The following is a 22,962-nucleotide window of genomic DNA, read 5'->3' as shown; positions in this document are numbered from 1 at the left end:
GTACATCTCTGCTCTGACCGGGGCTTCAGGGCTCACTTCTAGTTTCAGTCTGACTGCTGGCCAGAGATTTATATTCCTCCTGCTATGAAACCTCACTTGTTCACGCCTTTTAGGCCTTTTTTGTTGAAAGCAAAGCCACATTCATCAAGTGAGCATAGAGCTACGCCCTTTCAATACAGCTTCAGCTGAGCATCAAAGGCATGGTGGATTCTATAGAGCTCCTTTCTACAGGAACATGGCCACAAAGGAACCAAATGTGACCACACAAAATGAAAGTGTGTGTGCGTGTGCGTGTGTGTGTGTGTGTGTGTGTGTGTGTGTGTGTGTGTCTGTGTGTGTGTGTGTGTGTGTGTGTGTGTGTGTGTGTGTGATGCCTTGGGGATTGGTAACCTTCCAGCTCCGCGTAACCAATAATCTTCTTTGTCATCTTTCACACAGTATAAAAGCATCTTTTCTTCCCTCAGGAATCAAACAGTGTGTTGTGTTTTCTTGCAGCTGGCATCGGATGGACAATCTAACTACAGCCACGACTGTCCGCTCTGCTGGAGGAGGAAGTGGCCGAGGTAAGATCTCAAAAGGTGGTCTTTACCTGCACCTGCTTCAAACAAGCTAAAAGGAGCTGTGTCACGTCAGACATCAGTAGACAGCATTAGTTTGATGACAGCGCTTTAAAAGGTTCACAAAAGGGGGATCTGTCTCTGACATGTCTGCTTCAATACAATGAAGTGAGTCCACTTCCCAGAACACACTGTTCTTCATAACAGGACTCGTTCAGAGGAGTTTACACTGAACCAACCTTTCAAAGGCCACATGCTAGGACCTGAAGTAAGGACATCAGTGTTCTTGTATCTGTGTTGAATAATTACATCCTTCCTCACAAAGTGAAGCTACCCTGAAAGCTTTGTGACCCACTAACTAACAGAGTCTGGTATCTGCAGGGGGATTGTTCCTTAGACTCAGAGTCACGGTGATGCTGTCGCTGTGAAACTGATACTTCATGTTCTCTACTCGACCGACATCATAATTACTTTGCGTGCCACGAGGATACATCATAAGGAAGCATATTTAGGTTGTTTTCTTGCAAAATGAACGGTAGTTCATGACACACGAAGCCCCAAAACAGTGGAGAGCTGCAGGATGACGTCTGTCTGTAGTGCAACAGGAAGTCGTCATCACCAGTTCCCTCCACAAACAGCCAATGGGATTCTTTACAGAAAGCAATCAGTGACAAACAGACGTTAATGATACTTACAGGTTTTGTAATCTTTAAAAATGAACACAACCTTTACGGGAATAGTAAAAAAATCTGACATTGGGCTACAAAGGAACTCCACCACGGTCACATGACCTCATGTCTCCACCACCAAGCTAAAGGAGGACTAGTCTTCTAATGAGGACGTCTATTCGACTCATTTAAACACTTTTTTAAGACACATAAAACTTCTAAACTCACCGAGGGGCGTTTTCTGACCTATTTTATATCAGAGACACAGACCTCATTTCAGACATCTAACCAAAAACATATTTAGAAAACACATTTTACACACACATGTCACCTTCCCAGCTACCAGTCCACATTGGGTTCTCGCTCGTGTGGGAGTTGAACCCACCGCTCTCCGGCTGAATGTGAAACGGGTCAGACCCCCAGAGACTCCCCGGTTCAGCTCCTAGTCTGCTTTCTGGACAACAAGCAGCTGTATTGAGGGAAAGCTTTGATAAAACCAACTGTATGCTGCTTTCCCAGTGCCAGTAAAGTAAGTAAAGGGAGACCAAAACTAAGCTAAAAGGAGAGCGAATATTGTTATTTAGCCAAAGTACAACTGCAGATGAATGCTGGTGTATCTCTATTTCTGGAGGATGATTTCTCCATGTCGGCCATATTGTATGTCAGTGTTACGTTTACAGCCTGTGTTGCTAACAGGTGGATAGAGAAATCCTCCAATGCAACTTTAAAGGACATGGAGGAGAATTACAGTGACATGCTATTGCCGTATGTTTCCTCTAGAGGAAGCTAGAGGCCCGTCAAGCCTCCAGATGTCAGCGAGTCTTTTTTATTAGACAAGGAAGATCTTTGCCCTGGGCAGCACCAGTAACTATGTTCTACAGGTGTCATAAATCCATCTCATACAGGTGGAAGGATTCCTAGAGCATTGGGCATGTTCAGGCATACTACCAGGCCAAATAAGTGAGAATAGGTATTCACGGAAAAGGTCAAATATGAACTTTGCCAGTGCAGTCTTGTAGTTGAAAGTGGATTCAGGCAATCAGTTATAAGCGTCAGCTTTCCTTAGACGTGTCATCTGAGTATTTGATGAGAGTTCTGATATCTGCTGTTAAAGATGATGTGAAAAACACAAGGGTGACCTTTCAGCAAAGAATGTAATAAATGATTTGTGCGGTGGTAAATCTTCTCCTCTCTCTTCCTTCAGGGGATGTTTTTCTGAGTGCAGGAGGGTCTGGTGAGAGAGGCTCTAGCAGCACAGTTATGTTCACGTCCAGCAGCTCCTCTGGACCAGGAGGCCTCAGCATCTCAACTCTGGGAGCCTCCTCTGCTGTGTCCTCCGGTGGAGGGAGGTCAGCAGCCTCAGGGGCGGTGTTCAGGGCCGCCGGAGGAGGGGCCTCCAGTGGGGCCTCCAGCTGGGCCTCCAGCGGGGCCTCTAGCGTGTCCTCTGGCGGGTCCTCTGGTGTGTCCTCTGGTGTGTCCTCTGGTGTGTCCTCCGGTGGAGGGAGGTCAGCAGCCTCGGGCGGCTCAGGGGCGGTGTTTAGGGCCGCCGGAGGAGGGGCCTCCAGCTGGGCCTCCAGCGGGGCCTCCAGCGGGGCCTCCGGCAGGTCCTCTGGCGTGTCCTCTGGTGTATCCTCTGGCGTGTCCTCTGGTGTATCCTCTGGCGGGTCCTCTGGCGTGTCCTCTGGCGTGTCCTCTGGCGTGTCCTCTGGCGTGTCCTCTGGCATGTCCTCTGGCGGGGCCTCTGGCAGGTCCTCTGGTCTCACAAGCAGTGCCAGAGAAGGAAAAGGGGATGGGGGTCTAGGTGCGGTGACGGTTTCAGCGGTGACCAAGGCCAGCTACGCCCCGGGAGGATCTGGGGAAGCGAAGAGAGGATCGTCCTCCGCTGTCGCTCATTCACCTGCTCCGAAAGAGAGGAAGAGCATGAGCACCATCATGAGCACCAGCATGAGCACCAGCATGAGCACCAGCATGGCAGCTGCTCACTCAGATGTCTTTTACGGTTAGTCGTAGGTCAGAGGTCAAGTCATTCACGGCAAACTGAAGCCGATCTAATGTTTCCTTTGTCACCACATTTCAGAGAGTTCAAGCACAAACTCGTCTCCTGAGAACAACAGGAAGGAGTACGGTAAATTTATCCTGGAACTCAGATTATGATCTGGAACATACGTTCAAACATACGTTCAAACTGTCAATGATTTTGTATTTTCTTTTCTTTCAGGCTCTTCAAGCGCAACTTCCAGTTGTGCCACCAGAGGGAGAACTCAGGGCAGAGGTAGGCTGGCTGCTGTGTCCCGGTACACTGAAAGGATAGTGCATGAACAATGCATATCAATACAGGTTTGACCTTTACTGTACACGTTGTTATCAAAGCCGTGTTCAATGTACACTTTGTGCTTTGTGTAGAGAGTGAGATCAGAGCCCGGCTACAGAGCGCCTCTCCCCCAGCCAGCTGTGAGTAGGCCTCTCATGCATACCTACATATCTGACCTCTAGAGAACGAGGTCACGACAGTCTGACACGTGGCATTTATTGACCTTTTTGTTGGTTGCATCGACTAACAGCATTGCGTGTGCGTCGTTGAAGTGGAGTCAGAGTGTCTGACGTTAAAGCTCTGCTGTGCAGGGACGGAGCTGGACGACGTGAAGCGCCTGTTGAGGGGAAACCGCTCCGCCGGCACCAGCCTCACGCAGTCCCCCGACAACACGCTGCCCATCCCCAAGAAGGCCAGCGTGGACAGCAAGGCCATGTCGGAGAGCTGCAGCGCAGGTTCAACACACACACGTATCCACATGGCCTTCTTTACGTACCACCACATGGAGCCATTGTTCAAAGTACACTTTCTGCTGCGTCCTTGGCTTTTGACTCTTTCTGTCTTCCCCGCTAGAGCACTACGGCAGCGTTTGGTCCGGAGGCATGAGCAGTAGCTACAGTTACAACACCAGTCCCAACCACCTGTCCTCCTCCTCCACCGTTCACCCCTCAGGTCGGTCATGTATGACGAGCAATAGCATCAGCAACCAGTGGCCAGAGGAGCTGTTGTATCTGTTGCATGACCCGAGCGGTTTTCCATCGGGTTTAATCGCTTTTAAAATTGGATTTTTCAAAAGGTCGACACATTAAACTCATAAAACAATTTTGTGATTTGGGTGAACAGACCCTTTAAAGCCACAGGGACCACTTTGTAACCAGGCTTTAACAGCAGAAGAAAAATAAAGCCTCCAGGGTGGAGGTTCATGGGGCGACTTGGATCTCCACCTGTGTGAGACGGTCGTTAGTTATTGAAGGTGAACGAGGCCTGAACGGGGCTTTAGAAGTCTGTTTAATAATGGATGCAGGAAAGAATGAAGCCAATATCCATTAATAATAAAAACATAAAAAGAGAAATTACATTTTGGACAAATGTCACACATATCATTACCAAGCCCTGCAGTGCCAAGAGATCAGCAGGTTTTGCGGCTGAGCTCACAAACACAAACACATCGGGGCTTCAGGAGCACAAAACACAAGCATTCATGTCAACCACATTACCACACAGCTTAAAAAAACTACGCCACCTGTAGAGAAACACAACAGCACAGAGCTAAATGCAGCGCTGTCAGGCTCTCAACCAACAAGTAGAGACACTGAGAGACAGATACAAGTAGAGACACTGAGAGACAGATACAGGTAGAGACACTGAGAGACAGGTAGAGACACTGAGAGACAGGTACAGGTAAAGACACTGAAAGGCAGGTAGAGACACTGAGAGACAGGTAAAGACACTGAGAGACAGGTAAAGACACTGAGAGACAGGTAGAGACACTGAGGGACAGGTAGAGACACTGAGAGACAGGTAAAGACACTGAGAGACAGGTAGAGACACTGAGAGACAGGTAGAGACACTGAGAGACAGGTAAAGACACTGAGAGACAGGTAGAGACACTGAGGGACAGGTAAAGACACTGAGAGACAGGTAAAGACACTGAGAGACAGGCAGAGACACTGAGGGACAGGTAGAGACACTGAGAGACAGGTAAAGACACTGAGAGACAGGTAAAGACACTGAGAGACAGGTAGAGACACTGAGAGACAGGTACAGGTAGAGACACTGAGGGACAGGTACAGGTAGAGACACTGAGAGACAGGGACAGGTAAAGACACTGAGAGACAGGTAGAGACACTGAGAGACAGGTAGAGACACTGAGAGACAGGTACAGGTAAAGACACTGAGAGACAGGTAGAGACACTGAGGGACAGGTAGAGACACTGAGAGACAGGCAGAGACACTGAGGGACAGGTACAGGTAGAGACACTGAGAGACAGGTAGAGACACTGAGGGACAGGTAGAGACACTGAGAGACAGGTAAAGACACTGAGAGACAGGTAGAGACACTGAGAGACAGGTACAGGTAGAGACACTGAGAGACAGGTACAGGTAAAGACACTGAGAGACAGGTAGAGACACTGAGGGACAGGTAGAGACACTGAGAGACAGGCAGAGACACTGAGGGACAGGTACAGGTAGAGACACTGAGAGACAGGTAGAGACACTGAGGGACAGGTAGAGACACTGAGAGACAGGTAAAGACACTGAGAGACAGGTAGAGACACTGAGAGACAGGTACAGGTAGAGACACTGAGAGACAGGTACAGGTAAAGACACTGAGAGACAGGTAGAGACACTGAGGGACAGGTAGAGACACTGAGAGACAGGCAGAGACACTGAGGGACAGGTAGAGACACTGAGAGACAGGTAGAGACACTGAGAGACAGGTAAAGACACTGAGAGACAGGTAGAGACACTGAGAGACAGGTAGAGACACTGAGGGACAGGTAGAGACACTGAGAGACAGGTAGAGACACTGAGAGACAAGTAGAGACACTGAGAGACAGGTACAGGTAGAGACACTGAGAGACAGGTACAGGTAAAGACACTGAGAGACAGGTACAGGTAAAGACACTGAGAGACAGGTAGAGACACTGAGGGACAGGTAGAGACACTGAGAGACAGGCAGAGACACTGAGAGACAGGTAGATACACTGAGAGACAGGTAGAGACACTGAGGGACAGGTAGAGACACTGAGAGACAGGTAGAGACACTGAGGGACAGGTAGAGACACAGAGGGACAGGTAGAGACACTGAGAGACAGGTACAGGTAGAGACACTGAGAGACAGGTAGAGACACAGAGACAGGTAGAGACACTGAGAGACAGGTAGAGACACAGAGACAGGTAGAGACACTGAGAGACAGGTAGAGACACAGAGACAGGTAGAGACACTGAGAGACAGGTAGAGACACTGAGGGACAGGTAGAGACACTGAGAGACAGGGACAGGTAGAGACACTGAGAGACAGGTAGAGACACTGAGGGACAGGTAGAGACACTGAGAGACAGGTAGAGACACTGAGAGACAGGGACAGGTAGAGACACTGAGAGACAGGTAGAGACACTGAGAGACAGGTAAAGACACTGAGAGACAGGTACAGGTAGAGACACTGAGAGACAGGTAGAGACACTGAGGGACAGGTAGAGACACTGAGAGACAGGCAGAGACACTGAGGGACTTCTGACTTGTAGGACTTTAGTTTGTTTAGTTTAGTCTAGTTCCGCTTTACTTTGCCAACTGTGACAGATGGACACATAAGACTGTGCTCTGCTCTGTTCTGCAGGCGTTCAGAACAACCTGACACTCAGCTCCTCCTCCATGAACGGTGGACCATCTGCTGGCAGCACCGGTGATTCTCTTCCTGCCATGTCCCCACTGGGACTTCACATCCTTCTCCTTTGGCACCGACAGGAGATAATGTGTGGTTTCTCTCTCTGTCTCAGGTCCTGTGTACGGTGTTCAGAATAACCTGGCCGGCACCGGTCCTATGGTCCTCTCTCCAGCTGGAACCAACACTCACATAGGTGAAGCGCTGCTGTTAAGAACAGAACGTATAGGAGTGTTGATCTACTGCAACCGCATTAAAGGGAAAAGCTTTTCCTCGTTGTGCTCAGATGACCTTTGAGAGTTGCCAATATTGAAGCCGTCAGTTTCAATGAGGAAACATCACAGTTAACGTAAAAAAGAGGCGGTGATTTCCTTTAGGAACCAGTCTAAACAAGCGTGCGTGTCTCCTCACAGGTTATGGGGTGCAGAAAAACATGTCTGGCACCGGGATCGGCACCACTACAGGTGAGCTGTGACACATGGTTTGGTGCAGACCATAGTGACACACAGTTCAACACGGCTTAATCACGAGGACATTGTAGTTGTTCACAGCGGTTTCTAAACCGGTGGTCTGTGTCCCACAGTGAGAGCCAGCAGTCCCGCTAGTGAGGACGCCTCGGCCAGAGACTTTAAGTTTATGCTGATAGAGAAGGAGAACGTTCCCGTCAAGAAGGAGACAGAGCGGCTGGTGATGACCAAAGACACGGGGAAGCTGTTCATGTCCGCTCCCTCTGCTCAGGCTTCTGGTAATAGTACCAAGTATTCCTGCTTTGTACCACTAACACTGACATGCTGACCCCACTGCCTCCACTGCTTTCACTGTCACTCCAAAGGCACCAAGGATGTGTCCTCTGTTTGATCCGTGTTGTCACCGTTCTGTCTTGTAGCTGCCGACTCTGGGGACTCCCTCAAGAGAGAGAAGCAGGGGCTGTCATCCAGCAGAGTGGAGGCAGGAACGGACGCTCAATGTAGACCCATATATACAACTAAACGTTACGGGCTTCTAGATCCATCACATACATCATGTTTCTTGTTTAGTGTGTAATTATTTGTTTTTGTTTTTTTGTTTTTTTTAACAGCTGCAACCCTAAAAGTTGCCACAAAAGACAAAGCCACCTATGCAGGTACTGTATATGGTCCTATTTTTACTTTCCCCCTCCAACTATACAGGGTTACAGTCAAATCCTGCCAGAACTCCACCAAAAACTAGATTTGCAACAGAGTATATTTTTAAAAAGGGTGTTATAAGAATTTGAAAGTGTCGGGTGGACGATTTCCATGTGAATAAATGTGGCTATCCATCGGCAAGGAGGTAACCGTCTTTGTTTCTCAGAGATCGGTAAAGAAGAGTCACCCTTCAGCTTCTGCTCCTGCTGCAGCTGGTGGAAGTGGCTGCTCGGCCTCCTGCTCAGCCTGCTGCTCCTCCTCGGCCTCCTCTTTGGACTCATCGCTTTGGGCAAGACGTGCATTCTCTTGCAGCGTGTTATTTACCTTTTCACAAGGGTCGCTGAGGGTCATCTTCTCTCTCTGGCCTCACAGGTGAGGAGGTGAAACGGCTGAAGAACCGCATTGACGCTCTGGAGGCCATCACCGGCACCGCGTCAGCCAGGTCCAGCCGACTGTCGGCCTCCTCCGGCATCAACTTGGTCGACCCGCTGGACGCGTCATACATCGGCAGCAGCTCTTCCGGGTCCACCTTGACACGCTCCGGCAATAGAATCGACCTGGGTGCTGCTGGGCCTGTGGGAGGTGCAGGGAGCGGACCGGCACAGGACGGCGCCGCCCTGCAGAGAGCCGTGCAGCAGCTGGTCAGGGCGGAGCTCCGCTCGGATGCTGTGAGAGGTGCGGAAACAGAACACACGGACGAGTCATCTTCACATGAGCTCCTAAATCCACACAAACGTCATCAAAACAACTTGCTCAACACTTGCATTTGATTGATCCTATCTTTCTGCTACCAGATACACTTGCATACTCAATGAAAGGGGAGAGAGGAGATCCAGGACCTCAAGGCATGTTTCCACAAATCATTAAAACATTTGGAAGTTGATATTTTCTTGATATTCTACCTAAGGCTTGCTGTTTCTCTACAGGGGATCCAGGGCGTCTAGGACAAAAAGGTGAGGAACAGTCCTGCATATGTATTCAAAGTGGGATGGATATCAAACCTCAGCAGTGTGCGATAAACAGGAAGCTGTGTAACGGCTATAAATTGGTCTTTTGCAGGTGAGAGCGGATTTCCTGGCCTGCCAGGTGAGACTGAGAACAAATGTGTCGTGGCTGTTTCGTTCCCACAGAGGCCACAAACTCACTGCCCGTTTTCCTCTTATTTCTTTAGGCCCTCCTGGGCAGACGGGACACCCAGGATTGGATGCACCGAGAGGACCAAAAGGAAGTGAAGGTAGTGTTGAGTTTACATCATCGTCTTTGTTCTTGGAGGACACGAGGAGTAGGAAAAGTGAGAGTGAGTGAGTCTCTCCTCCGTTTGTGACCAGGTGAACCAGGTTCCGGGGGGCCACCCGGTCAGCGGGGCCGTGACGGGCCCATGGGCCCCCGGGGAGAGGCCGGACCACCAGGCTTTGGAGAGAAAGGAGACAAAGGTATACTATACGATGTTTTGTAGGAACTGGGAACCACAGGGAGCAGGGCTCAAAAGCAGACTCAAGGCGAGGTAGTCAGGTTCAAAACAAGGTCTTTATTTCAAGCAGGGTTCGGTACACGGGGAATCAGTCAAGGCAGGCAGAGGCATCGGGATTAATGGGATAAAACTCACGGGTGAACAAAAACGGGTCGAAACACGGGAAAGGCACACTGTAAGCTCTTAGAACGTTAAGAGACAAACTGGCTCAGAACAAGGAGTTGACACAGACGAAATACACAGGAAACAATGAGGGCGGGGCTTGCAATCACACAGGAGGGAGGAGTCTGGAGGAGACAAGGTAAGTGACAGACAACACAACAGAAACAGACAGTGATAACAAAAACTACGCAGAAGGTCTGGGCGTTACGTGTTTATGTCACCTATCATGGACAGTTATTCATTGAGTGTGTTCAGACTTTGACAAAGAAACCTGGTTTTGACAGGATCTCAAGGGGAGGCAGGACGTCCAGGTCCTGCTGGTGCTGCTGGTCCTGTGGGGCTAAAAGGTAAGGTCAAAGGTCACGGTGGAGTTATGGGCCAGATCGGATCAAACCTAAAAGACCACATCAGTTTTTACATAATTTAGGGGGTCTCCCGGTGAAGACTCATGAATTACTGTTTTGGTCTGTTATTTCCTATTGATTGGAAGTCGTGTGTTGAATCTGTAATAATTTGTTTGCAGGTGCTCCAGGTCCAAAGGGTTTCCAGGGAGAAGCAGGAGCACCAGGAGCAAAAGGTACCTTTTAGGGTTTTTTTTTCTTTTCACATGTCACACAAAGAAAAAACTACTAAAGTAATGTGCTCTCTCAAAAACAATCAGTGGTTCAAGTAAAAATACTCCTACAGTGTAATAATTCCACTATTGCAAAGTTGAAATATTAACAAGTTTTGGGGTATTTGAAGGAAACCGGTATTTTCCCAGTCGGGTCACATTTGTCAATTTGCCCCTGCTCTGAGTAACTAGTAGACATGAATAATAGTTAGTTAGTTTCCCTTTTTCCCGTTATTTCAAAGGTACGCCTGGCACAGCTAACAACATGTCCAATTTCAAACTAATAGTGTTAAAACATGTTTTGTCTGATTTCATGATATGAGTTCCCTTTATTGGTAAAATGTGTTATTTTTGAAGAAATTAGTGAAGAAAATAACCTTATCATCAATGGACATGAACTGTAACGCGAATATAGAATAACTCATAAACTATAATAAAGAGTCCTGTCAACACTAAACTATGAATATGGACAGAATTAGTTCTGTCCATATTCATAGTGACGTGAAACTAAAGACCCAAAGATCATGAAATGGTTAAGTTACTGTGTCTTCGTAGAACGATTAATACGTTCATTGCAGTTTTAAGCAATGATATTATGTAAAGTATCTCGGTATGAGTTCAGACCAACTTTCTCAGAGCTTCATTTTGAATGCAGGTGATCGAGGAACACCGGGGCTGGCAGGAACCAAAGGAGAACAGGGAGAGAGAGGACCACAAGGGCCAGCAGGTGAGCTCTAGAAAAGAACGAACATATCAAGGACCACATGAATAATACGTTGTCATTGCAGCAGCAAAGGTTCTTGACCTGTCCTGTTTATTGTTCTTTATCTCTATCAAAAATAAATATTGGTAACCTCAACAGGTTGTTAGGTTCAACCTAACATTCTATATTTGTGTAATTTATTCTTTTAAAATATATGATAAGAAATAGCAGTCTGACAAGTGTAAGTTGCAAACCTTTGAATACGTTGTTATTGGTTAGAAAAAGGTTTTAGATTTTTACGTTTTCTTGTTTTCGTGGTTCAAGCTGAACCTGGACCACAAGGACCTGCTGGACCGAGGGGATCTAAAGGAGTTTCAGGTGAGGATGAGCTTCACAAGAGTAATAAACTACATGAACAAGAGGTCTAGATTAAAGAGGGATATACCTCACCCTGAGTTTGTTCTGTAGGAGCCAACATTCTGTCATGGCTGCCAGAGAAACATCCCAGAATATTGAGAGTTGTTGTTGAGGTAGAGATTGCTCTGTATGCAGGTGACACGGGTTCCATGGGACTTCCTGGAGTGAGGGGGCTGCCTGGGATTCCTGGAGATGTTGGTCACCCAGGTAGGCAACCACCAGCACACAGCAGCATGGCAGTATGTACAGCTGTCATGTAATCAATTGTGTGCCTCTGGTTTTGTCTGAGGAACCAACGGTAGTTTATTCTCAATACTCTACTGGAATGAAATGTATTATTTTATGCAAGGCATTTTGACAAGATAAGAAACTCCTGAAAGAGTGGATGGTGGGTTGTTAAAATGAAAGTATCTGTGCTTTCTATTAGGGTTCTGTATGAGTGGCTGTGAGGGACACACACACACACACACACACACACACACACACACACACACACACACACACACACACACGCACACAAACCATGCAAACACAGTAAAACGATGAGGAGTCTCCAGGCCTGCCAGCAACGTTGTGCGGCTACCGAGACACAGCTGAGTGACAATGAAAAAGGCTGACACGTTCAGTGTAAGTCTGTTATTGTCATGTTCTTGGCACTAAACACACAGCTGAGGCTGATGGGTCAATCATTAGTTTTGGACAAATTCATATTTTGGCCTGATGATGGCGCTAGAGGAAAAGTCGTAGGATCTCTAAAGTTAATATTATTCATCCTCTGGGAACCATGAATTCCTTTCCAATGTGTTGTGAAAGTCCATTCAGAGCAACTGATTGACCGCCATCGTCAGATTCACCACTAGTATGCCTAAAGAAAGTTTGCACGCACACTTTACTTCAAAACTGCTGTCGAAAAAGTACCATTAATTCAAGTTGTTTAAACTTGGAGTTAACTTTTCTTGCCAAAGTTCCCCAAAACTAAGGACTTCGTAGAACACTTCATGCTACTGTATAATGGAAAATTTGATCACTTAATCAAACATAACTCTTTCAGGTCAACCAGGATCACCTGGTAAAGTCATTGCTCCAAGTAAGAACCATGACCAATCAATACTTTTCCCCAGTTAGACATCAAACCCTTTGTATACACAAAGTCTAAAATGGAACTTGCTTTTTGTTTCTAGTTGGCTCCGATACTGTGGTCGTCCCCGGACCTCCAGGGCCTGCTGGGCCTCCAGGGTCTGCTGGGACCCATGGTCTGTCTGGACCCATTGGCCCCGCTGGTGTCCCAGGACAGCCTGGTAAATCCACACTCTTGACCCAGGTTAAGCATCTGGAATGAGTCTACAATGGACTGAGGGGTGTGAGGGTTGCTGATACATATTGAATAGACTGTGATGGTACATTGATATCATAACGTAGGCCCTGAGGGAGAACGAGGAGAGAAAGGAGAAAAGGGAGAGCAAGGAAAGCCTGGTGAGCCTGGCAGTATCGTGAGGTCAGAAACTGCCGGTGCCACCCAAACTGACAGTGAGTCCCTCTCTATTTCTATTATTCCTTATTTTGGCAACATTTGGTGGTGGTTTCAAGAACAACAGTGTGGAAGACAGTAATACACACATCTACACTTTCTTCAGCGGTTAGACTGCCCGGACCACCAGGACCTCCAGGGCCTCCTGGAGCACCTGGTAGTCAAGGCCCATCTGGTATGTCAAACGACATTTGTAACATTTTCAGGTTATTTTCAAATAGTTGTAAACGTGCTTAGATCAAACTAATAATTATCCAAATTCTGCTGTAACTCTCGTTTAGGTGAAACTAAACAGGGACCTCCAGGACGCAGAGGTCCCGCAGGAGAGCCAGGTATAAGTAAAATAGATACCTAGATCATCAGCATACAGGATGAGTTAAGTGTCAGAATAAAAAGTTTGGTTTTTCCTGTTGTCCTAACAGGAGTTGGTGTACCTGGACCTCGAGGAGAGCCTGGCAGCTTTGTGCCTACCTCAGGTAGACAAATTAATCAAAAACACTGTCATATTCAGCTTTGACTGTCTTTGCTTGGCTTCTTTCATGTGTTCTTCCCTGGTTTTCCTCAGAAACCTTTTTTGCTGGACCACCAGGACCCCCCGGCCCACAGGGTTCAGCAGGTAGGTTTGACCAATCAGATGCAGACAAAATTCTCTTACCAAATAGTTCAGAGGACTGTATCTATAATACATGCATACAACATTGTTCAGGTGAATGTGGAAACTCTTCGGTCGAGATGATTTCGGATTGTTGAGAACTTCTGCTTCACATAAATGGTATTTAATCGTATCGTTCATTGTCCTTAGGCACCCAAGGACCACAGGGGTACCACGGTGAGAAGAAAGCCATTGCATACATCATGGGGGACAGAAATTACATCTTAATGTAATGATGGTTGTTTCAGGTGAACCAGGTCAACCAGGTCTTCCAGGGAGTCCAGGGGAATCAGCTCATGGTATGTGAAGAGCTTTTAGATATGATGGATTGTTGATGGATACTATGGGGAGTCTTGCTTCATGTAAGAATAACTCTTTGTTCGTACTATCCAGAGCGTTCAGCCACATCTCGTAGCCTTCATCTTTAGTTGTTATGGAGGGATTTTCAATGATCAATGATGAACCTCCAAGCTGTTTTACCAGATGTTAAATCACTCTTCATGTCAGGTTTCCCAGGTCAGCCTGGACCCAGGGGGCCTCAGGGGCCACCAGGCCCAGAGGGGCCACAGGGACCTCAAGGTAAACTCAACCCGATGTTCTGATTCTCTCCTGCAGACCTGTTACAAATCCTCTTCTTTTATTTGTGTGTTCTGATACAAGATTGAGCCAGAGTTAAACACAAACACTTCCTGTCTATTCTGCCTGTCAATCCCTGTGTTTTCCTGGAGTTTGTATTTTCCTCAATCAAGAAGTCTGCAAACTAATCTGTTAAGTCGCTTTGCAGCAAGACAGAGCAGGTAAAGTGGCAGATTCCAGATAAGCAGTCGTTAAGCTGAAGAACTAGAACTGCAGTTCAAGAGAACACACACACACACATACACACACACGATTGACACGTGTGAAATTTGTCAATTGTGAAGATTATCATCAACGGATCTTTTTATATATTCATTTACTGGGATCTGGCAGGAACGGTTTGGGTTATTAGCAGGTATAACAATTAAATTATTATTAACGGGGCACCGCTCTGGGATCAGGGACCAATAACCAAACTGTGGCTAAAGTCTCTATAGTATTATTTCACATTCAGAGTGAGCAGTGAAGGTTTGAATGTGAGCTCTGACTATAACAACACGTATGCACAGACAATTTTTTATAGTAATATTTTTGAAGTACCTCTGCAACGGCTTCAACCCTTAATTTAGCAGTATTAATAATAGTAGGCATCTTTGATATTTCAGCCTTTTTCTACATGGCATAACTTGTGGTGTCGTACCAGGTGGCTCATTCAGTCCTGGAGCCCCAGGCCTACCTGGACCACCTGGAAGAGATGGAAGTGGATCTGGATCACCGGATGTGGGCCAGCACATAGCAGACTACCTTCAGAGTAAGCTCTGCATGTATTTACTTTGCTTCATTTACTTTTACTCTGTGATCGAATGAATAAGACAGCATTCTTGACACGCAGGGGGCGACATCAGGCAGTACCTGGCTGGACCTCCTGGTCCTCCCGGTCCACCAGGGGCCACAGGGGCCACAGGGGCCGCAGGGGCCACAGGGGACAGGCTGGTGGATGATTTGGCCAACCAAGTTATCGCCTACATCCAGAGTATGACCAATTATGTAATAATGTGAATAAATTAATGATTACACAGGATGTCTGTATGTGACACCTACCTTTTCTAACAGTAGTGAACACCCTATGATGACTTTCTCCAATTCATGTTCAGGTAGAGGATATGATGGGACTCCTGGCCCTCCAGGTCCACCTGGCACCATCTCTGTCAACGACGTTATCAACTTATTACAACGTACGTCTCGTTTGGTGGTGGTTAAAGTCCACAGATTCCTTTCAGAATTCAATATTTGAATGGCACACTTGAAGTGTGTTGGTTTGATACCCTGCTCGTTTAAGACTATTTGTCAAAGTGTGTCAATTATTTGTGTTCAGGAGAGGACGTGAGGAGATACGTTGCTGGTCCTGCTGGTCCCCCAGGACCTCCTGGAGCTCCAGGCCCCGGCAGCTATGGATTCAACACCCAGGATGTGGCTGACCGGGTCCTCGCCCTCATGAATGGTGAGTGTTACAGGTGGACCTGCAGGTTACCATGAGAGAACATGACTGTGATTGACCGTGGGTCCTGTCTATCACCAGAGAGGGGGGTGGTCGGTGTCCCTGGATCCCCGGGGCCTCCGGGGCCTCCTGGAAACGTGCTATCAAGTAAGAAAGACAATTAGAACACAGACATTTATCCACCAAGTAAAATCAGCTGTTTGAGCTCTTCCTGTTTTTGTTTCACGTAATTGGATCCAGCAGTATTCCTAAGCCAATGTACATTTGTACTAGTGATGTGTCCTTTCGTGTCGAGGCTTCGATGCGCGTGTCGAGTAATCCAGGTAGATTTTGGTGAAGCGCGTATCGAGGCTTGTCTCGATGACGTATGTGGTGACGTTCGAAGCCTCGCGAGCCGCCCGTACCACGTGACTGATTCAGAAAATGGTTTGTGTGTTTGCCGTGCGAATTGAAATATAAGGGGCAGCGAAACTCAATGGATTTACCCCTTCCTCTCTGTACCAGCTTCATGTGAGTCCGTGAAAGGGTATTTTATAAAGCAGGCGAAATAGTCTCAAAAAGCCCAGCACTGTGGAAAAGTTCTTATTTTTACTTAAAGAATTGTACTCATCAACATGGACTAGCAGAGCCGAGGCTCGAAACACCAATGCTCTGACTGAAAGTCGGATATTCTAACCACTCACCCACAGTCACATCACAACCCTCTCCCTATTTGTTTCGAGTTTTGATTTTGACCCCGCCATTATATCATAAAGATAGACACAATAATAATAAGTTAATAATTGATGTATTGGCGTCACAAACATAATTTATTCAATTTAAAGCTTCACACACCAAAGCCATGGTGTCGTTATGATCACTCTGCTTGTTTTACATGTATTGTCCACTTGGTGGCGCAGTAGAGCAGATGAAGCTCCATGAAGCTTCGGCACATGAGCGAACCAATTGGATGGAAAGCTTTAATGCTTTAGGAAGCTTCATTTCGCCATCACTAATTTGTACAACTAGGTGGATATCAAGCAGTTCCTCCTGGTTCCCCCGGTATTCCTGGTCCACAAGGTCCACCTGGACCAGCAGGTCCCTCTGGACCCGAGGGCACCGCTGGTCGAACCCTCGGCCTGGCTAGTTATGCTGAGCAATGTCAACAGAGAGATGCTGAAAGCAGAACAACAACAATACCTCAAGAGTGAGTTAATTCACTGATTTAAAACAGTACACGGTTACAAATCGTTGCTATGCAGCTACTTGTGACTGAGCTTGAGTCCTCCACTTGTTCAAGGACATGGTCGGGTTCAAGAAAGACTTCTCGTCATGTGTTTTCTGCTATACTTTAGGTTCAAAAGTAGTGTATAACAAGGCTTTTGGTTATCAATCATACAAAACTATTACTAGCATTTAATTAAGACACAATGTCAACATAGACTCGATTCATGAATTGTTAATTCATAAATCAGATTTATTGCCGATAACTAAGTAATTGCTTCTCGTATGTTGTATTATCTCCAGGTGACGGTTTGAGTGAAGCTATGTTCGGACTTCCAGGGATGCCAGGACCTCCTGGACCGCAAGGACACAAGGGAGAGCCAGGTGTACCTAGCGCCAGAGACTGGAACCTGGATACTGGAGACTACTCCAATATGGCTGTCAAAGTAACTGATTATATCAAATGTAGGTGAACTGGAGGAAGTTTATGAACCTTATCACATGATCACATGTTTTCTCTCTGAACCGTGCCGTCATTAATATATTACCAGTGTATTGCCCGTTCGGGGCGTGACTGTACACAGACACAGCGTGGAAATGCTTGGCCCTTGGAAGTGCTGATTGCAGCGAGAACCGCTCATCACCCAGAAGAGTGTGGTTGTTATGTTAGTATGTTAGCGCAGTGATTTTCAACCAGTGTGCCGTGAGAGATTGTCAGGTGTGCCGCGGGAAAATGTCAAATTTCACTAAATCGGTCCAAAAAAATATTATTTAGTTGCCGCAAATACTTTTCCATTGTTGAGCGTCTGAGCCTGCAATATGGTGGCTGGACGAGTAATTAAATACTCTTCCATGCCAGTAGGCAGCGCAATACTTACCTACCATATATGCTGTATTATGCTACAATGTGACATTTTGTAACTTTTTTGGTTGTTGGTGATGATGATCACCAACAATGATTTTTCATTGTAGAAAATGTGCCGCGGCTCAAAAAAGGTTGAAAAGCAGCAGCAAAAGTCAATCAGCCTGGACCACACAAAAGATATTGTACAAAACCAAATTACCAGCTTGCTCCTCTCTGGCTGGTCTATATAGTCTAGGCTTCACTGTCTAAGAGGTGTTGCTCTTTGTTTACCTTTTTTTTATTTTTACGTCTTCATGCTTCCATTGGGAACTGTGTGTTTAACGCCACATTGCTATGAACTGTGGGTAATTCCCTTAGGCAAAGTCAGCATCTAATGCTGACTTTGCCTAAGGGATCATAAAGGGCTCAAAATGTCTGCCAGAGACTCAAGCACTCTACGACGTGACATTGGGACACCCCTAAACCCTCGCTTCAAAGTCCGTGAGTCCGTAAGGGTGGAGATTGAGATTGGGCCTAAACACAAGCCAATCAGAGCAGACTGGAGGGGGCCTTAAAGAGAGACACGCTTAAACAAAGTGTTTCTGACAGAGGGTGAATTCAGCTTTATCCAAAAGAAAAGTATGAACCTGAAAATAAGCCTGTTTCATTTAACATATTTTCTTGGGGTTGAGTGGAACCAGAGGCCCACAGAGCTTTCACATCTCAGAGTTGTGTCCTTTACAGCCCGCGGTCTTCTGCACGACATTGTGAGGGAATACAACAGTCGTGTTTTCCAAGGACCTCCAGGACCGCCTGGCCCCGCGGGTCCCCCTGGGTACAGCCGGTGGTTTGGTTCGCATGGAAATGCCACCGATCTGCTGGGATACATCAAATGTGCGGCACTTTGCCACGACGCTCCACATCTCAAATCCAAATGTACAATAAAGCCTGAGAGCTAGAAGTGCTGGTTGACTCTTCTCCTCGCCGTGTCTCCCTTTCTCCAGCTCACGGTCTGCTGCGTGACGGTGATCAGACCCACAATGAACGGGCCCTCCAGGGGCCGCCGGGGCCGCCGGGGCCGCCTGGCCCTCCCGGTCACCCCGGAAACAGCCGACTGTTTGGTTCCCACGCAAATGTCACTGATTTAGTGGAATACATCAAAAGTAAAGACATTACAAAGAAGAGGGATGATGTAGTTGACATGTGAGAGTCAGGGTTTCTGATAACTGAATTTGTCCCCCACAGCACATGGAGCCATTGTAGGGCCGCCGGGGAGACCAGGACACAAAGGGGACGCGGGACACCTGGGGCCAAAAGGAGAGACAGGTAGATCTAAAGATATCCTGGTGGAGTTTGTAATGAGAAATCAATTGGAATTGGGTTTAAAGCAGCCTGAAACTTTAAGAATCCACTCTTCTTCATGATCCTAAAGTAATCTACTCTGTCTGTGTGGACACAGGTGAACAAGGCCATCCTGGGATAGAAGGACACACAGGACAGAAAGGCGATAGAGGTCAGTTGTCAGCTTGATTTGATGGTTGATGATTTTTACCCTGGACTAGTGGCACTATTGGCCATTTCATTATGACACTTTGACGCTAAAATATGTTCAATCCCTAAAACCTAATCTGCTTCATGAGAAGACTTTATAGTGTAGAGTAGAAGCAGCTCCAGGTCTGTCTTCAAACAGCTGTGTGGGATCTCCTTCTGATGTGCTCTCAACCTGAGTGACGGAGACCGGCTCACGACAACAGCTTGACAAAGCAGATGGAGGCTCAGGTTAGCCGGGGGAACTGATCTAAAGTGGTCCTCTGCAGCGCTTCAAGGAAACAGTCTGGGGGTTTCACTGAGACCCAGTCGACGTTCACAAGGCTGGCGACATGTTAGCCCGTCTAGAGTGGATATGCAGGAAGGAGCTGTAAAGTATTCTTAGAATCCTCTGTGGTCATGGGAAGTGAAGTCCAGAATGCAATGAGTTATAATAAGCGGTTAATTAAAGTTGATGACAAAAACAGCTTATGCATTCTCGATTGAGGCCCTCTCTTTTCCCACAGATTCACAGTCTGTCCCCCAGTTTCCTGTCGCCTCTGTCATCCAAGAGAAGTCCCTCCAGTCTCCCGCGTGTTAGTTTATACCGGGCATTCACGGAGCTTAAGGCCCTTCCATTGGCTTAGTTATTTTCTCTCAACACCTTTGCACAGTGTCTGTTTGTTCGCTGGCCCTCCAGTTTCAGGGGCGGAGCTATTCTTCTTCTCTTCACAGAAAAAGGGTAGATTCTGTCTCAACTTCCAGCACCGAATAGGGGAACTACACTTCCTTCTAATAAAACAGTCCACTGGCTCCCACATGCAGCATGCACACTTTGTTTTAAAATCCATTCACACATTAATCATTATGCAGTAATAAAAACAGTGACCTTCATATGCATACAATTACACATTCTTCATAATAATATCCCATTAATGATCATATCTCTTATGCATTGTAATGTACACATACAAATGTCTTTATTTTACATGTGCAAGTCTAAATTTGACAAACTAAGTTATTAAAACTCTTCAGGGCCCTGCTGCTAACGGTGAGTCTGACTCGACGTTGCAGGTCACATTAATCCACTGTGATGCGTTTCAGGAGACTTCACCCTGACGACCACCAGGAGGAGGGACGTCGGAGCTTGAGTCACGCTACTGAACGATGGAGCCTCAAGAGATAACTTTATTTTCTGAATGTCTGCTGGGCTGTGAAAACCAGGGTTTATTAGTACAAGCTGGTTTTTGATCCCCGGCCCTGAGGGCCGACATCTTTCATTTTGGGGGGGGATTGAATGAAGAGCATTCTGTCTCTTATGTTTTTATACTCATCTGTATTTTCTAATTCCATCGTGTTTTTGTTGTTGAGGAAGCTTTAAGCTTTAGGGTCCGATAGTTGTATGCATCACACCAGAGACTGAACACAACTGTAGTACAGAGAAAAACAGGTTTATTTACAGCACAATGAACATCAACATTACACAGCTATCCTAAAAAAAACAGACATCTTTTTTTTATGCTTAACAATTTTGATATGGGCGTCATTGTTTTAGATCAGAAAGTCATCCATTGACTCATTGTGTGTAGAACAAAACTGACTGACAGAAAAAGCACGTATAGTCCTGAATGCTGCCGTGACGACGCTGCATTTCATATAAATAGAGACTGAGAAAGCTCTGGAAAAGGTGCACAGCACTCCCAACGCAATGTTTTGTACACAGCAGTTAGTTCCGGTTATTAAATATTTTTGAAGAGCCAATCGTAAAGAAAAAGAGGACAAGATGAACCAACAAGTCAAGATGGCCCAAACCAGTCAGGTCCACTTCGAGTGCGACGACACAATCATCCGCCTGAATAAAAGAAATGCCGAGAGCTCACATTGTGTTCCTTTCTTCCAACACTGATCGCTTGCTTCACACCGAGCACAACAGGAAGTTGGCCAGCTGGCGTAAAACCTAGTGGCGCCCGAACATCAGGGGTCCGGTTACATCCGTCATCAGCTAACAGCATTTCAATGAGGAGGAGAAGAACGCGGAGTGACGTGGAGCTGCAGATCAGGAGCTGAACTGAGGGATGTTTGCTCAGCGAGTTTCACCACAACAGAAAACGTTTTTTTTAAATTTTTTTAAACGTTACACAAGTTCCAGAGTCACTGAAAAACTGCGTTCGTCATTCATCCCCGAAAATCGCTCCCGTTACAGTTACGTCTGCTTTGCTGGACAATCATAAAGTGGTGGTGCCTAAAAGAATGGAACCATTTGAACCCATTGAGAGAAATGCTTGTTGGACTTGTGACCCGTCGTCTCCGCTGCATGCTGAAGAAACGCCATGAAGGAGGAGTCCTTTCTGCTGGGAAAGCTTCCTGAAGCTTGCGTTGAGATCATGCATCAGCTCAAGCGCTACTCATCACAACCTAAACGTCTAACACAGAGATATAGTTTCATCAAATATACTGGATCACTCCTTCATCTGAAGGACCCTGCTGCGCCAGCAGAAATACATTCTATGTTATCAAGTAGAAACTATATGGTTGCTGTTTGATATTTAACTAAATGATCATCAACAGTTTGTTTAAGTTGTATAAAAATGCTTTTTTCTCCTCGCGCAAAAAGGAAGCCCTGAGCGGCCGTGTTTAGGACGGAGATAATCTCTCTTTTCATCTGTGAAACAGGAGCACGTTTCTTCTTTTGGCGGGGGAAACGTAGAATACATGATCCTGTCAAAACTAGTTTTTTTACCACCTGTTCATCGCTCAGCAACCATGCTGGTACTCCCGTCCGTTTCTCCAAACTGGATCCGTGCCGACGGTCTATTTAAAATGCAGTTTAGAAAATGGATTGCCACAGTAGTTATCGTCTTATTTGCTTCTCAGGGCTTCCGTACGCACGTCCGAATAAGAAAAGAGTCGAGCAGTAAATAATGATCATTTCAAAGCCGAACAGATCAAATCCTACAGGCACTGGCGTCTTCATAAAAAAACTAGTCAATCAAAACAGGAAGCTCGGCCAGACAGCTACTTCACCGAAACACGGAATCTGAAAAATCGTCTTCACAAATGTCCTTCGAAAATAACTGCAATAGTGTGACAACGTGAACAAAATGAGGCCGCCGACTGAGGAGCAGAGTCCAGAAACAGAAATGCTTCTCGCAGCCGCCAACAGTTTCCAGAGGACGAGGGCAAGGCAGCTGGGTTCAGGTCCGGGTCCACTAGAAGCCGGTGGATTGGACGCTGGGGATGGGGTAGAACTTGGAGATGCGGCTCTGGCTGGACGGGTTAAGGCACTCCGACTCGCCGCTCATCTTGAAGAACACTTCCTGTTCCTGCAGCTTCCTGGCAAACTCCTCCTCCAGGGCCTGCAGGGCACACAAACATGAGGGGAGGCGATGGAACCTGGTGGTTTTATGTCCAAGTAGTGAATCAGATGGGATGTGTTTTATCATTAGAGCCCATCTATTACATTTTGCTTCAAAAGTATTCATTTTTCCAATAAAAAGGTTGAATAGATGGAGCCTCTGTGACGTCGTTCACTACAGTGTACAACCAGACAGCAGGGAAACCATCCTCATCCCCTTCACTTCAACAACTCTGTTATGAAGCACACCAATCACAGCTCTCTTAGCTGGTCACATGACCTTTTATTATGCGTTTGACTGAAGTGGACTTTCTTTTGTTTCACTT

At 46.6% G+C, this 22,962-nt stretch overlaps 2 protein-coding genes across 2 annotated transcripts in view; one reads left to right on the top strand and one right to left on the bottom strand.

Moving 5' to 3' along the window:
• Window positions 1-2,947: 2,947 nt before the first annotated feature.
• Window positions 2,948-21,905, top strand: LOC306737529 (uncharacterized protein; the record flags this gene model as incomplete). The annotated part of the gene is given in 46 exon segments (XM_079219262.1): window positions 2,948-3,224; window positions 3,303-3,350; window positions 3,444-3,497; window positions 3,629-3,676; window positions 3,848-3,991; window positions 4,110-4,208; window positions 6,877-6,942; window positions 7,037-7,117; window positions 7,335-7,385; window positions 7,505-7,666; window positions 7,808-7,888; window positions 8,000-8,044; window positions 8,254-8,376; window positions 8,460-8,762; window positions 8,882-8,932; window positions 9,014-9,040; window positions 9,147-9,173; window positions 9,259-9,321; window positions 9,416-9,520; window positions 10,005-10,097; window positions 10,244-10,297; window positions 10,989-11,060; window positions 11,361-11,414; window positions 11,505-11,660; window positions 12,505-12,540; window positions 12,635-12,751; window positions 13,263-13,313; window positions 13,404-13,457; window positions 13,547-13,597; window positions 13,784-13,810; window positions 13,882-13,932; window positions 14,141-14,212; window positions 14,913-15,020; window positions 15,102-15,253; window positions 15,256-15,298; window positions 15,301-15,444; window positions 15,585-15,710; window positions 15,789-15,854; window positions 16,716-16,837; window positions 16,881-16,893; window positions 17,214-17,375; window positions 18,499-18,648; window positions 18,759-18,917; window positions 19,000-19,080; window positions 19,214-19,267; window positions 20,386-21,905. Coding segments are annotated over 46 exon segments (4,170 nt in total). The 3' UTR covers window positions 20,433-21,905.
• Window positions 21,906-22,962, bottom strand: part of LOC306738431 (STE20-like serine/threonine-protein kinase) — a gene marked incomplete at its 5' end in the record, with an annotated part of 20,010 nt that continues 18,953 nt past the window's right edge. The window contains one exon of the mRNA XM_079220280.1: window positions 21,906-22,637. Coding sequence (XP_079076406.1) covers window positions 22,491-22,637 — 147 coding nt within the window. The 3' untranslated portion in view covers window positions 21,906-22,490. The remainder of the gene's footprint in view (window positions 22,638-22,962) is intronic.

The sequence above is a fragment of the Taurulus bubalis genome (assembly GCF_910589615.1).
Source record: "Taurulus bubalis genome assembly, chromosome: 6".
In the NCBI taxonomy this organism is placed as follows: Eukaryota; Metazoa; Chordata; class Actinopteri; order Perciformes; family Cottidae; genus Taurulus; species Taurulus bubalis.
This window is presented reverse-complemented; position numbering and strand designations above follow the sequence as displayed.